This window comes from Nerophis lumbriciformis, linkage group LG13, assembly GCF_033978685.3.
Source record: "Nerophis lumbriciformis linkage group LG13, RoL_Nlum_v2.1, whole genome shotgun sequence".
In the NCBI taxonomy this organism is placed as follows: Eukaryota; Metazoa; Chordata; class Actinopteri; order Syngnathiformes; family Syngnathidae; genus Nerophis; species Nerophis lumbriciformis.
Window position 1 is genome coordinate 28,156,348 of NC_084560.2, and position 16,573 is coordinate 28,172,920.

The following is a 16,573-nucleotide window of genomic DNA, read 5'->3' on the forward strand; positions in this document are numbered from 1 at the left end:
AAATAAAACTACATTTCCCAGAGTTCATAGGCCGTATTCCGTTTTGTAAGTGTGCGGTTAGAAGCATGCAGTCGACATTTGCACCCCCCGCGACCCACAAAGAGACAAGCGGTAAAAGATGGATGGCCATTTGAAGTTCCAAAACTTATTTCCTTTTGATTAATTTTGAAAAAAATAACATTTATCATCCCAAATGAAGTTAAAGAACTACACGTCAAAATATTTGACCAATGTAACTCACTTCTATCCAAATTAATTCAGGATGTTTCTCCAGAATGTTCCCATTGTCCCTTTTGAAAATTAGTCAATCAACTAATTATTTTGTTAACGTCCTATCTCCGAATATTATTCTGGACTGAACTCTCCGTTGTACCGTTTAGTACTTACTATAGCCTACTCTTTTGGAGTTCAAATAAGAAATGGTTCTGTTTTTACAATGTAAATGTCATGCTGAGTTCTGTCAAACCTTTACTACTAGGAACATTATATATTCACAAATCAAATCCAGAGTAATGTCATGCAAACCAAATATTTTTTTGTTTTATTCTGAAATTAAGAAAAAGTATATAACTCACCAATAATTGTATTACTTTATTTACATCAAATACATCAGTTCACAATAATGACACTTTAAATTTCTACTTTTTGTTAGGCAACAGGTATGGATTTAACTTAAGTGCCTCGTTTAAAAAAAAAACATAAAAAAAATAAATTACTCAATGAGACTCATTAGCGCTTCCGTGTGTCATTAGTGAACGTGGTTGAAATTGTGGCGATAATACGCTCTCATTTTTTCAAATCTACCCTTTGATTTGTATATTCGTGTTATTTTTTTTATACAAAACATTCAAAAAAACATTCAAATAGCACAGCACGTGATGTCACAGAAGCGCCGTAGTAAAATATAGCTAGAAAGGAAGTGACGCAGTCTTTGCGCATGCGTGGATCGATCAGGTTTTTCGGTACCGATCGGGTACAAAACAACTCCGTGCCAGTTAAGTTTTTCAATATTCACATAACCTAATGGAAAAATAATTGTACATACATCCACCAATTAAAAACTTAATTCGAAGTAAAATGTAAATACTCACGCCATATTCCTTTCTTCTTGGTCTTCAGTATTTTTGGCCGTCTGGGGATGCAGGAAGAAAAAGTTTGCTGCCCTCTATCGGTGAGTGAAGATTACACACAATTTTTTTCTACAATGAAATATTTTTGATCTCCCGAGATTTATAAAAAATAAGTTACAATTTCTTGTGGAAAAATATTATGTATACATCTATTTAACATATTTAATACTTAATTGATGTAATGTTTTTTTCTGCAGAGTATTTATGGCCGACTGAATATAATTCTATATCATTTTTTCTACTGTTGTGATTAAATATTGAAAATTCAAAGCAGTGCATACCTATTATTTCTTCTATTTTTTATTCATAACATGTATTGGGCATTGAAAATGTTGGCTAGATTTTGCTCTTAGTTTTGGCATTTAGTAAATTTCATGTTACACTTTGAAAAAATTATATAGCAAGAAGCAGTTTTTCTTCTTGGTTACACACATGCCTTTTTGCATCTTGATGCATTTGTCGCATCATGTTATATAAAAAAGTAGTACTGTTTGCAGTAGGTCCTCATGTCCACCACAGAAGACAATGGACAATGTATTGTTTTCAGTATCTTACAAATGAATGTTCCCAAACCGCCTCAAACTATTTATTTTACATCTACTCAATCTCTAATTTTAACAATACACTAACTGGATAAATGTAATAACTTACTTCAGTTTTGTTTAGTTTTGCAGAAATGTTGCCGAGGCATATCTTCTTTCATGGACAAACACCAACAAATCAGTCAGGATGTCTTCCACAGCGCAGCAAGTATTTATTTTTTATTCTTTGAAAAAAAGGCTGTGAAAGGCTTGTTCCATACAGAGGACAAACATGTATTGCTGGGTCTTAGGAGGATATGAATATGTGCAAGTTTGAAACAACATCAACGTGATGAAAATATAATCTAGTTTAAACTGAGTAAAAGGTGATGTTGTAATATGATAAAATAGGAATGACATAATATGCACAAAGGCGCACAGACACAAAACAAACAGAAGTGATCCAAATGACACATTTATTGGCGTGTGATGGAAAAGAGATGACAACTGATGCATTTTAATGTGAAACAACCAAAAGTGTATATATGAATGAACCAGACTCACTAGATGAATTGCTATGCCACACTTCAAAGGCTGCAACGTTTCCTGCAAAAAATAATGATCCATAACCAGTGCAAGCATATTATATAAATATGAAGACAATACTTGAAATAAAATACACTGTCGACATCAAGTAAAAGGAAAAATAAACGAGAAAACTTTGACAAATAAGTGCAGGGTCGCCACCTGGTGGCCAAATATCCTCACGACAGGCATTCCTGGAATTTAGTGTACAGTGTTTAAGCACCACTGCTGGTACGTGGGCTCCATCTAGACTTGTTTAGTAATTTTATCAAAACAAAGCTACATTAGAAATATATACCATAATTGTACACAGATAATAATTCTTAATCAAAGTTTTGCTTAGATTCAATTGAATTGAAAAGCTCCCATGTAAGTCATACCTGCAAGCCACATATTTCAAACTACTGGTACTAATGTATCTTTTTTTCTTACACACATTTTTGTACTTGCATGGCTTTTCTTCATAACATATGTTTAATCCTGTGACTCACTAAGGCACTCGATTCACAGTGATCCAAGGCCATCTTCACAGCTCATCATTTAAAGGGCACCTATTATGCATAAACAACTTTTTTTTAACCTGTTGGTACCTGTTTTTGTGTATTTGGGATCTGCATAAGTGCAGAAAATGTAAAATCAAACAATGGAGGCATGGTGAAAATATTTATAAAACAATCTTGCCTTCCTTCATACCAGAACAAAAATATGAATGCAACACTTTTTCTTTTTGCTCCCATTTTTCACGAGTTGAACTCAAAAATCTAAAACGTTTGTAATATACACAAAATACCTATTCTTCTCAAATATTCACAAATCGGTCTAAATCTGTGTTAGTGAGCACTTCTTCTTGGCCAAGATAATCCATGATAGTATATATCTGATAGTATATATCTGTATCATGAATCAATTTAAGTGGACCCCGACTTAAACAAGTTGAAAAACTTATTCTGGTGTTACCATTGAGTGGTCAATTGTGCGTTTTCTTTATTTTCATGACTATTTACATTGTAGATTGTCACTGAAGGCATCACAACTGTGACACCTGTGAAGTGAAAACCCTTTCAGGTGACTACCTCTTGTAGCGTATTGAGAGAATGCCAAGAGTGTGCAAAACAGTAATCAGAGCAAAGGGTGGCTATTTTGAAGAAACTAGAATACAAAACATGATTTCAGTTATTAAAATTTTTTTTAAGTACATAACTCCACGTGTTCATTCATAGTTTTGATGCCTTCAGTGACAATCTACAATGTAAATAGTCATGAAAATAGAGAAAACCCATTGAATGAGAAGATGTGTCCAAACTATTGGCCTGTACTATATGTCGTACAAGTTTTACGTCTCATGAAAATTGGGAGCAATAACAAAAGTGTTACGTTTTTATATTTTTGTTCAGTATACTTCCTCCAAACGAGCCGTTTGCAATTTGCCCAATTTGTGACATTTTTTTCCCCCAAGTGTGACGTCAGAGGACATCTCCGTCTTCAGTAGAGATTTACCCGAAGAGCTTTGCGTGAGTCTGCCATAGTAGTCCGATGCTGTAGTCAACGAGCTCCTTCTTTTTCTCTATCCTCTTGTTGTGGGGCAGACTGGCTCGTACAAGCACATGCATCCTCCTATGTTGCCATTTTTTTAAAATATAAAGCAGTGTATAGTTTGAACTTATATCAGTCAGTAAACTCCATATGGAAGTGCTAAAAACGACCACAAAAATGGCGAGGAGAAAACGCAGTCACAGTGGAGGCACGTCAATATGAAGAGACGGTCAGAATGGGTCTTGGAAGATGGTCTGTAAAATGAAATCTATGCAAAATTTTGACCAAAGAACCGCCATTACATGTTATGTAGACCTCAAGGAATTTTTTTTAAATGTAGAAAAAAAGTCATATGACCCCTTTAAGTGAAACCATGTCTACATTTTTAGGTCATTCTCGCCTTTTTATTGGCATTTCATATTCCAAAATGTGCAATAGTGAAGGATCCCACCTGTTACCCTGTTCTCTGTAGTTCATGAGTCAGTTTTGGGGGTTAAAATTGGTCCCCAAAGGTGGTCAAGGAGTTCACAACTAACGGATGGTGCATCTCTTTGGTCCACCATTTTAAACGGCCAGGTCGTCTTGACGAGCCCGACTTCCGCTGCTTCCGCTTGTCTTGCTCAGACGTCGTTTGTCCCTGGTGTACCCTGAATGCAGCGCGGGCAACGGGTGGCAGTTGTTGTTGATGTTGGGGAGCTCATTGGGTGCCTGGTGCTGGTACCTCACCAGGAAGTGCCGGTCGTCCTCCAGGTTGTCGCGGCTGTGGTGGCGCTCGGTGGCCAGGTTGGCCGAGTTCTGCTGTAGCGCCACCCTGTTGCTGAAGGGGTGCGAGGCCATGGAGGTCATGGACGCCATGGGGGTCATGGAGGAGGTGATGGCGCAGTGGATGAAGTCAGGGGGAGGGGTGGGGGAGTCCGAGGGCGGAGGCAGGCTGTTGTGCTCCAAGGCGGCGTCCACGGCGTGTTGCGCCCTTTTTCGGCGGATGCACGACCTCGTGCTCTTCCAGCCCAGGTAGTAGAGCTCCAGCACAGATAGCGCCAAGGACACGGCGGCCACCACCAGCATGAAGACAATGAAGATGTTCTTCTCCGTAGGGCGGGACATGTAGCAGTTAACCGGGTTGGGGCACGGCCACGACGTGCACAGGTAGAGCGCCTTGAGGAAGACGCCGTAAATCAAGTACTGGATGACGGTGAAGATGACTTCCATGGCGGTGCGGATGAGGATGCTGAGGACGTAGGTTTGCAGCAGAGCTCCTTTAAGGCGGACGCGGCTCGGCCTTTCCGACATCCCCCCCTGCTGCAGGTACTCCTTCTCCGCCTCCAGGTCCGCCCCGCCGCCCTCCGCACGGGCCTCCCTCTCCTCCTGCTCCCTCCGCCGCCGCTTCTCCTCACTGCGCACCGTGTGCACGGCGTGGCCCATGTAGATGAGCGACGGCGTGGAGACGAAGACTATCTGCAGCACCCAGTAGCGGATGTGGGCGATGGGGAAGGCGCTGTCGTAGCACACGTTGGTGCAGCCGGGCTGCTGCGTGTCGCACAGGAAGTCGCTCTGCTCGTCCCCCCACGACGACTCGGCCGCCGTGCCCAGCACTAGGATGCGGAAGATGAAGAGCACGGTGAGCCACACTTTCCCCACCGAGGTGGAATGCTCCTGAACCTCCTCCAGGACGTTCCCCAAGAGACTCCAGTCGCCCATGACGGCTTAGGGCGGGGGGGCAGCACACCTGAGACACAGTAGGGGGGAGGTAAGCCCACTGAAGGGGGACACGACAAAAGTAAAAAACATCATGAGGTGGTTCGGTACCATATTTGGTTACTTCGGTGTTCAAAATGGCTGCTTCATTAAGAGGCGTTAAAAATAAAAATAATAAATAAAAAAACTGTATCCAGCACCCCCCGCGACCCCATAAGGGACAAGCGGTAGAAAATGGATGGATTGATGGATGGATGTATAAAATTAGAGCTGCAGCTATCGGAAAAATTGGATAAAACACACTTTATACCAGGGGTCCCCAAACTTTTTGACTCGGGGGGGGGGCCGTGTTGGGTTAAAAAATGTTGCTGTGTGTGTGTGTGTGTGTGTGTGTGTGGGGGGGGGGGGGGGGGTCAAGGTTTCTGTGGTATATCCGTTATACAGTGCTCAATACCAGAGTAGAGCGGAATATATGTTAGGTCAGGAAAAAACACAAGAGGCTATATCATCCCTACAAGCCTGTTTCGCCAGTTTTCCTGCTCGTCAGGGGATTTTCCGAAACAGGCTTGTAGGGATGATATAGCCTATTGTGTTTTTTCCTGACCTAATATTTATTTATTTATCTATCTATCTATCTATCTATCTATCTATCTATCATCCATCTTCTACCGCTTATTCCCTTCGGGGTCGCGGGGGGCGCTGTATATATATATATATATATATATATATATGTATGTATGTATGTATATATGTATATATATATAATGTGTGTGTGTGTATATATACGACGTGGCCTCTTTGACGGCCACGTCTGGCACATGTACTTGAAACACAAGAAACATGTAAATATTATATATATATATATATATATATATATATATATATATATATATATATATATATCTCTTCCGAGCGCAATGATGTCACGTTATCGATGGGAAAATGCATTTTTAGACAATATGAATTGCCTGAGCAGCTAGGAGACACCAAGAGTAACAAGCGGTAGAAAAGGATTAGAAAGGACAGATTAAAACAAATTTTAAAAAAATAACTTGGGACCTCCTGCGGGCCGGATTTTGGACGCTGGCGGGCCGGATCTGGCCCGCGGGCCGTAGTTTGGGGACCCCTGTTTTATACTCTCAATGCGTATTATGGGGATAAGCGTTGAAATAAACAAAGGTTTTTCGGCTTGCCATGAACGGTATTCTTTTTTTCTATTAAAACCACATTATCAACATTGAAATTGCACTTTTAATGCAAAAAAAATATATATGCTGTTCACCACCGCACAGATCACAGCATCCACTCACCACCGCTTTCACGTGCGCTCTATTGCAATGGTTATGCGGCAATTATGTCTGCGTGTTTAAAGTTCCGGGCACTGCATGCGGTCCACATTTTATACATTTTTATTAGTTACACTACTCAAACGGTTAATCAAAGCAACAGAATATAAATCAAGCTTTTTTTGAATCAATTTAATTTTGTGCAGCCCTTATAAGAATCCACCTAAAAATGTTTAAAACATCAAAATGGGAATAAATAACATATCAAAACAAACTATTTAAATTAATACTAAAAATAAATTTTAAAAAATTATCCCAAAAATTACAAATCAAAATTAAATTTAGATAAATGAATACAATATTTTCTTTGTTCCAATGCTCTAGTAATTTATCCTTTAAAGCAGAAATTTAAATACAATTCTAAATTGAATTAAAAAAAAGAAATGTAGTACAAATTTAAAAAATAAAACTTATAAACTACATAATGTAGCTAAGTGCAAAGTACTCACTACTTAGACAGCCATGTAAGGGGTGAATAGACAAATAGATGCTCTAAATTCCTGGTAGTGTGTGTGTGTGTGTGTGTGTGTGTGTGTGTGTGTGTGTGTGTGTGTGTGTGTGTGTGTTCATCCACACAAACATAACCACTGTCCGTCCGTGTGCATGGCTTGAGGACTGGACATTTCACGGTATGAACAGCGTTTTCTATAAGAGTCCACAGTAAAAAAAAAGGAAGTTGTTGAGTGGGACTAAGTACACTACATGCTGGTTTTAGAAGGTAAATATTAGTTTAATGAAATCTATAGAATTACATTAGAGCCTTTTTTAATCCCAGCATATGCATGAGTGACAAACATGCGCGGGTGAAAGGCGGCCAGTGGGCAAGTCAGCTCTAGGAGAGCGTGTCCTTCCACTGTGCACATTGGTTTGCATGTAGCCTCCAGCACACCTCCCTAACAGCCACACCACAGCAGCTTGTCCTCCTCCATCCTAAAACCTCCTCAGCAACTCATCTTTCCATCCTTTGAGCATTAGTGAGTTTGGCCCGGACCCAAACATGGCGCCAACAAGCTGGCGATGACCCTATAAGGCGACTTTATGAACGGGGCCATCATTAAGATGTCAGTGCAGCTCGTCGAGAGGCTGACCTCTGACCCCACTTCCAACTTGGAGATTAGCAATATTTACAAGCTTTGGACACTTTTTTCCCCCCGCTACCTTAAGCTACTGCCCTACTTGGCAAAATCAAAGAAATGATCAATAGAATTACAAGTGAAACAATGAATGAATGGAAGGAAGTTAGAATGCGGCTTACCATTCCTCGTCTTTGTCATCCATGGGCGACTCTTTCCATGTCAACCACGACAATGTATGCTCCACCCTACAAGGCTTTGATTGAACCAGCCGACACTGACGTTGCTTCTACTGCGTGTGTGTGAGAGAGAGGTGTAAATGACCATGACCATGTGTCTACCACTCACTCCCTCACTCCCTTTTGTCTCCCTATCATCTTATCAGGTTTATATATGGTAATAACTGCTAGGATGACTATTGCTAGTACACAGAAGTGTGAGAAAGTGAGTATTACTGTACGGCCACACTGGAAAAGAAGCACTACCACAAATGTGAGGAAAAAGTCATAGTGTTATGCAGTATATAAAGTAATGGTATGAAAGGGGAAATGATAATGCCATGATGAAAAAAAGTTTTGTGAGAAAAAAATCATAATGTCGAAGAACATTTTTTTAAATTAAAAAGTCAGAAAATTATTTAAAGAAAAACATGGATATTATAAGAATTAAAGCCTTCCTAATAATTGTGGGCACGGGGTTAGAAATGATTAATGATTACAAACAAATATGTTATTAGAATGCAGTAGAATTGTGAGAAGAAAAGTGGGATTTTTGTGAGAAAAAAATGTGGAACAAAAAACAGTCATAATTTTATGAAAACAAAATTGTAACATGAACAGATTTTTTTTATGCTATGAGAAAAAAGTTATAATTTTAGAAAAAAAAGTTGTAATGTTGAGAGAAAAAACATGAGAATAAAGTCCAATCTAATGACGAAAAAGTCATAATGTTATGAGAAAAAAGTTATATTAGGATACATTGTTACGAGAATATATTTATATTATCGTGAGAAAAAACATCAGAAAAATGAATTTATATGAGATCAAATATTGTAATGTCATTAGCTAAAAGTAATTAAGTTATGAGAAATAAATTATGTTATCAGAAAAAAGGTTTATTGTGTCATAAAAAAGTGATAGAGAATGAGAAAATAATTATATATGAGAAAAAAAAGTCATATGAGAAAAACGTTATTGTTATGAGAAACAAGTTATGGAAAATGTTGTACTAAGAGGAACAAGTCATTTAATGAGAATGAAGTTGTAATATTATGAGAAAAAATATTATCGAAAATTTTGAGCTGTAAAAAAAAAAGTTATAGTGTGAAAAAGTAGTGATAGAGAATTAGAAAAAGAAATCATATGAGAAATCTGTTTTAAAAATATGGGAAAATAGTTGTTAAACGCTGTTAAAATTATATAAAGGAATAAAGTCGTATTGTAGGAAAATGTCATTGTTATGAGAGAGTGTTTAGAAAAAGTTGAATTATGAAGAAAGTCATTGTTATGAGAATGCAGTGGTAATATTGTGAGGGGGAAAAACGTATCACAAACAGTAATGCTATGAGAAAAAGGTTTTAATGTCATTAGAAGTTAAATTTTAAGAGAAAAATTTGATTATCAGAAAAAGGTTGTAGTGTTAAAAATAGTAGTGATTTAGAAAAAAAAAAGTGTATAAAACGTAACATTATGGGTAAAGAGTTGTGGTGTTATGAGGAAAAAGTCGATGTAAGAAAGTTACACTGTGAGGATGAATTAGTTATGAGAATATAGTTGGAATATTGTGAGAAACAAACATGAGAAAAAGTAATATAAGTAAAGTGATTGAGTGAGAAAAAATATAACAAAAAAACATGTTTTATTGTGAGAAATAACCTTGAAAAAAGTTATGAGTAAAGTAATATGAGATACAATGTTGAAATATAATTACAAAAAAAGTCATCAAGTTATGAGAAAAAAGTATTTAATGAAAAAAAGGTTTACAGTTTTATAAAAAAGTGATACAAAATGACAAAATATATATGATAAAAAAGTCATATTGTATTATTTTGATGAACAAAGTCATAGCTATGAGAAGAAATGTGTACTATTTGTAAAAAGTAATTTTTATCAAAATGTGAAATATTGTGAGAAAAAACATTATCAAAAATGTAATGTTATGAGAAAAAAGTTGTAGTATGAAGATTAATTTGTTATAGTTGTAATGTGAGGAAAAAAACTGAGAAAAAAGTAATATATAAAAATCAGGAAAAAGTAATAGTGATGTATTTTTTTTACTACGAGAATAAAACGTTTTACAGAATGAGAAAAAAGTATACATGACAAAAAAGTTATATTATTGTGAGAGAAAAACAAAGTTTAATGAAATAAAGTTGCAATATGAGCAAAACGTCAATTTATAAGAATAGAGTCGTAATATTAAGAGAAAAGATTATATTCTAAGTAGTTACAAAAAACTTATATTTGTGTAGTGTATTGTAATCTATTGCTATGGTTTATGTACAAAACACCAAACCAGTGAAGTTGGCACGTTGTGTAAATCGTAAATAAAAACAGAATACAATGATTTGCAAATAATTTTCAACTTAATTCAATTGAATAGACTGCAAAGACAAGATATTTAATGTTTGAACTGAGAAACATATTTTTTTTTGCAAATAATCTTTAACTTAGAATTTAATGGCAGCAACACATTGCAAAAAAGTTGGCACAGGGGCATTTTTACCACTGTGTTACATGGCCTTTCCTTTTAACAACACTCAGTAAACATTTGGGAACTGAGGAGACCAATTCTTGAAGCTTTTCAGGTAGAATTCTTTCCATTCTTGCTTGATGTACAGCTTAAGTTGTTCAACAGTTCGGGGTCTCCCTTGTGGTATTTTAGGCTTCATAATGCGCCACACATTTTCAATGGGAGACAGAACTGGACTACAGGCAGGCCAGTCTAGTACCCGCACACTTACTATGAAGCCACGCTGTTGTAGCACTTGGCTTGGCATTGTCTTGCTGAAATAAGCAGGGGCGTCCATGATAACGTTGCTTGGATGGCAACATATGTTGCTCCAAAAGCTGTATGTACATTTCAGCATTAATGGTGCCTTCACAGATGTGTAAGTTACCCATGCCTTGGGCACTAATACACCCCCATACATGACAGTCCGAATGGTTCTTTTCCTTTTTGGTCCGGAGGACACGATGTCCAGTTTCCAAAAATAATTTGAAATGTGGACTCGTCAGAACCCTTTTCCACTTTGCATCAGTCCATCTTAGATGAGCTCGGGCCCAGCGAAGCCGGCGGTGTTTCTGGGTGTTGTTGATAAATGGGTACTTGCACTTACAGATGTAGCGACGAACTGGAGTTACTGGCACAGGTTTTCTGAAGTGTTTATGAACCCATGTGGTGATATCGTTTACAGACTGATGTCGGTTTTTAATGCCTAAGGGACCGAAGGTCCGTAATATCATCGCTTATGTGCAGTGATTTCTCCAGATTCTCTGGAGAAATCCCGAAGGGAATAAGCGGTAGAAAATGGATGGATGGATAGCTCATTGAGAAATGTTGTTCTTAAACTGTTTGACAATTTTCTCACGCATTTGTTCACAAAGTAGTGACCCTCACCCCATCCTTGTTTGTGAATGACTGAGCATTTCATGGAAGCTGCTTTTATACCCAATCATGGCACCCACCTGTTCCTAATTAGCCTGTTCACCTGAGGGATGTTCCAAATAAGTGTTTGATGAGCATTCCTCAACTTTCTCAGTCTTTTTTGCCACTTGTGCCAGCTTTTTTGAAACATGTTGCAGGCATGAAGTTCCAAATGAGCTAATATTTGCAAAAAATAACGTTTTCCAGTTCGAACATTAAATATCTTGTCTTTGCAGTCTATTCAATTGAATATAGGTTGAAAAGGATTTGCAAATCATTGTATTCTGTTTTTATTTACCATTTACACAACGTGCCAACGTCATTGGTTTTGTAAATGTGTGGTGTGGGGTGCTGTGGAAGTGGTAGAGCAGTGTGTTTGTGTGCTTAATTGTATTGTATGTTTTCTGTATTTTTGTCGGGACCCCCTTGAAAAGGAGTTGCTGCATCTCAAGGAGCTATCCCTAATTATTTGAATTGACTTGTCTAAAAACAATGTTATAATTGTAAGAGGAAAAAGTTGTAACATCATGAGAATAAAGTCTTAATAATATGAGGAAAAAGGTCCTAAAATGTACGAGAATAAAATATGATAAAAGTGTGATAAAAGTGTTGTGAGAGGGAGCACAATGTTGGAGCGTCACGATGGGAGCTTGCATGTTGCCTGGAAGTGAATCACAAAGCGGGAGGAAGGGAGTGAGAGTCCAGTGGGGACAATAGCAGGAGGTCGTTCATGGAAACGACCATGTTCTTATCGACTAACACGTCGTCCACCTGCATGAGCGCTAACAATGCATCACCTGGAGGCTACGGCGGACCTCTACGATAAGATGAAATGTTAAGATGGTGGTTTTGTATCATTATTTATCCATGGTGCAATCCTATGTGCGTAATATGTACAAAACCCAAAACCAGTGAAGTTGGCACGTTGTGTAAATAAAGACAGAATACAATAATTTGCAAAGACTTTTCAACCTATATTCAATTGAATAGACTGCAAAGACAAGATATTTAATGTTCAAACTGAGAAACTTTTTTTTTTTTTTTTGCAAATAATCAATAACTTAGAATTTAATGGCAGCAACAAGTTGCATAAAAGTTGGCACAGGGGCATTTTCACCACTTTGTTACATGGCCTTTCCTTTTAACAACACTCAGTAAACGTTTAGGAACTGAGGAGACCAATTATCAGGTAGAATTCTTTCCCATTCTTGCTTGATGTACAGCTTAAGTTGTTCAACAGTCCGGGGTCTCCGTTGTGGTGTTTTACGCTTCATTTTGCGCCACACATTTTCAATGGGAGAAACGGTCTGGACTACAGGCAGGCCAGTCTAGTACCCGCACTCTTTTACTATGAAGCCACGCTGTTGTAACACGTAGCTTGGTATTGTATTGCTGAAATAAGCAGGGGCGTCCATGACAACGTTGCTTGGATGGCAATATATGTTGCTCCACAATCTGTATGCACCTTTCAGCATTAATGGTGCCTTCACAGATGTGTAAGTTACCAATGCCTTGGGCACTAATACACCCCCATACCATCACAGTTGCTGGCTTTTGAACTTTGCGTCTATAACAATCCGGACGGTTCTTTTCCTCTTTGGTCCGGAGGACATGACGTCCACAGTTTCCAAAAACAATTTGAAATGTGGGCTTGTCAGAACACTTTTCCACTTTGCATCAGTCCATCTTAGATGACCTCGGGCCCAGCGAAGCCGGCAGCGTTTCTGGGTGTTGTTGATAAATGGCTTTCGCTTTGCATAGTAGAGTTTTAACTTACACTGACAGATGTAGCGATGAACTGTAGTTATTGACCATGGTTTTCTGAAGTGTTACTGAGCCCATGTGGTGATATCCTTTACACACTGATGTCGCTTTTTGATGCAGTACCGCCTGAAGGATCGAAGGTCACAGGCTTAGCCGCTTACGTGCATTGATTTCTCCAGATTCTCAGAACCTTTTCATGATATTACGGACTGTAGATGGTGAAATCCCCAAATTCCTTCCTTTCTCGTTGAGAAATGTTGTTCTTAAAGTGTTGGACAATTTGCTCACGCATTGATGGGGCGGTATAGCTCGGTTGGTAGAGTGGCCGTCCCAGCAACTTGAGGGTTCCAGGTTCGATCCCCGCTTCAGCCAACCTAGTCACTGCCATTGTGTCCTTGGGCAAGACACTTTACCCACCTGCTCCCAGTGCCACCCACACCGGTTTGAAAATGTAACTTAGATATTGGGTTTCACTATGTAAAGCGCTTTGAGTCACTAGAGAAAAGCGCTTTATAAATATAATTTACTTCACTTCACTTCACATTTGTTCACAAAGTGGTGACCCTCGACCCATCCTTGTTTGTGAATGACTGAGCATATCATGGAAGCTGCTTTCATACCCAATCATGGCACCCACCTGTTCCCAAATAGCCTGGTCACCTGTGGGATGTTCCAAATAAGTGTTTGATGAGCATTCCTCAACTTTGCCCGTCTTTTTTGCCACTTTTGCCAGCTTTTTAGAAACATGTTGCAGGCTTTAAATTCCAAATGAGCTAATATTTGCAAAAAATAAGAAAGTTTTCCAGTTTGAACATTAAGTATCTTGTCTTTGAAGTCCATTCAATTGAATAGGTTTTGTGTGTATATTCCTGCTCAGTGGTCTAGTGGTTAGAATTTCCGCCCTGAGATCGGTAGGTTCTGTGAAACCCCGGCCGAGTCATACCAAAGATTATAAAAATGGGACCCATTACCTCCTTTCTTGGCACTCAGCATCAAGGGTTGGAATTGGGGGTTAAATCACCAAAAATGATTCCTGGGGCGCAGCCACTGCTGCTGCTCACGCATTTTGGCTTAAAAACTAAAGATAAAGGAGAAGTTATAACACTGAAACGCCCTCAGGAAGAGATGCTTTAAGACATGGCTAGATAGCTAGCGGCTAAAGTCCAGCCCCAGTCGGCAGTGTTTTAGCTACTTCTAAATCACTAATCCTCGCCTCCATGGCGACGAATAAAGTGAGTTTCTTACAAGTATCATCCCTGCAGGACGAGGAATAGCTAAACATTTTTCACTTCACACCGTTGCTCACCGGCGTCACCGCTAATGACGCCGTTCCTGAATGTAAACAAACACCTAACATCCACTGTAATGATACCAAGTATCTAGTCGATACTACTATAAATAAATGATAAATGGGTTGTACTTGTATAGCGCTTTTCTACCTTCAAGGTACTCAAAGCGCTTTGACACTACTTCCACATTTACCCATTCACACACACATTCACACACTGATGGAGGGAGCTGCCATGCAAGGCGCTAACCAGCACCCATCAGGAGCAAGGGTGAAGTGTCTTGCTCAGGACACAACGGACATGACGAGGTTGGTACTAGGTGGGGATTGAACCAGGGACTCTCGGGTTGCGCACCTATGATTATATATATTTTTTTTAGCATCACAAAATCTTTTTTTCGTTTTTTGCATTATTTATATTATACTTATAAACTCAGGAAATATGTCCCAGGAGGACTTTGAATATGCCCAATGTATGATCCTGATGATACATGAATTTGTGGTATCATCCAAAACTAAAGTAAAGTATCAAACAACAGAAGAATAAGTGATTATTACATTTTAACAGAAGTGTAGATAGAACATGTTAAAAGAGAAAGTAAGCAGATATTAACAGTAAATGAACATGTGGATTAATATTCCATTTTCTACCACTTGTCCTTAAAAATGTTGACAATATAATAGAATAGAAAATGACACAATATGTTATTGCAGTGGTTCTTAACCTGGGTTCGATCGAACCCTACGGGTTCGGTGAGTCGGGCTCAGGGGTTCGGCGGAGGTCTAAACACACCCAACTCATCATGTAAATAAAAACTTCTCCCTATCGGCGTATTACGGATTCGGTAACAGCAGAAGTCACACTGATTTGCAGGTGTGTAATTTGTTGTGAGTTTATGAACAGTGTTGGTTTTGTTCTTTGAACAAGGTGATGTTCATACACTGTTCATTTTGTGCACCAGTAAAAAAACATGGTAACACTTTAGTATGGGGAACATATTCACCACTAATTAGTTGCTTATTAACATGCAAATTAGTAACATATTGGCTTTATTAAGTACTTATTAATGCCTTATTCGGCATGGCCTTATTATAAGCCTAACCCTCTAACCCTGGCCCTAACCCTCTAACCCTAACCCTAACCAAATAACTCTAAATTAAGTCTTTGTTCCTTAGAATATTTTCCGCTAGTGTCCAAAAAACTCTAAATTAAGTCTTTGTTACTTAGAATATGTTCCCATAGTGTCCAAAAAACTCTAAATTAAGTCTTTGTTACTTAGAATATGTTCCCCATACTAAAGTGTTACCAAAAACATATGACTTCGTGTTGAATTTGAATTTTTTTTTTTTCACTAAAGAAGGGTTCGGTGAATGCGCATATGAAACTGGTGGGGTTCGGTACCTCCAACAAGGTTAAGAACCACTGTGTTATTGCATACGTCAGCAGCTTAATTAGGAGCCTTTGTTTGTTTACAGCTTAATTAGGAGCCTTTGTTTGTTTACTTACTAATAAAAGACAAGTTGTCTTGTATGTTCACTATTTTATTTAAGGACAAACTTGCAATAAGAAACATATGTTTAATGTACCCTAAGATTTTTTGTTAAAATAAAGCCAATGATGCAATTTTTGTGGTCCTCTTCATTTAGAAAAGTATCAAAAAGTACCGAAAAGTATTGAAATACATTTTGGTACCGGTACCAAAATTATTGGTATCGGGACAACACTAGTGGCAAACATGGCGCCCTGTAGTCATACTCTCTTTTATACACAACTTTGTTGAGACTGAACCAACAGCGCCTCTGCTGGTTGCATATGGAAGTTCTGTTGACCACGCCAGCTCCTCAGAGGAAGTCATCTCAAACAATATGATTTCCTAAAAGCCACAAGGAGCAAAGGAATGAACATTCCTGCGAACTTCCTGGGGTCAGTCTCTTGTGCCTCCCGTGTTGGCAATAAGCAGCAGCGATTCATTGCGCCGCACAGTGAGACGTG

The 16,573-nt window shown here is 38.5% G+C and overlaps 2 protein-coding genes across 4 annotated transcripts in view; one reads left to right on the plus strand and one right to left on the minus strand.

Annotated features, from left to right (window-relative positions):
* Positions 1-1,103: 1,103 nt before the first annotated feature.
* Positions 1,104-16,573, plus strand: part of LOC133613543 (gap junction alpha-8 protein-like) — an 89,056-nt gene continuing 73,586 nt past the window's right edge. Inside the window, exons 1-2 of one of the 2 annotated variants that reach the window (XM_061971161.2) lie at positions 1,104-1,171; positions 1,797-1,880. Coding sequence is in view for 1 of the 2 variants with exons in the window: in XM_061971162.2 (XP_061827146.2) it covers positions 1,139-1,171; positions 1,797-1,880 (117 nt within the window). In the remaining variant the exon portion in view is untranslated. The remainder of the gene's footprint in view (positions 1,172-1,796; positions 1,881-16,573) is intronic. The other variant, XM_061971162.2, reaches the window with a different exon arrangement.
* Positions 2,139-16,573, minus strand: part of gja5a (gap junction protein, alpha 5a) — a 32,188-nt gene continuing 17,753 nt past the window's right edge. Inside the window, exons 1-2 of one of the 2 annotated variants that reach the window (XM_061971159.1) lie at positions 8,066-8,164; positions 2,139-5,495 (exon numbers count right to left, since the gene is read on the minus strand). In XM_061971159.1, coding sequence (XP_061827143.1) covers positions 4,334-5,467 — 1,134 coding nt within the window. In that variant the 5' untranslated portion in view covers positions 5,468-5,495; positions 8,066-8,164 and the 3' untranslated portion in view covers positions 2,139-4,333. Of the gene's footprint in view, positions 5,496-8,065; positions 8,165-16,573 lie in introns of those variants that run through there. The other variant, XM_061971158.1, reaches the window with a different exon arrangement.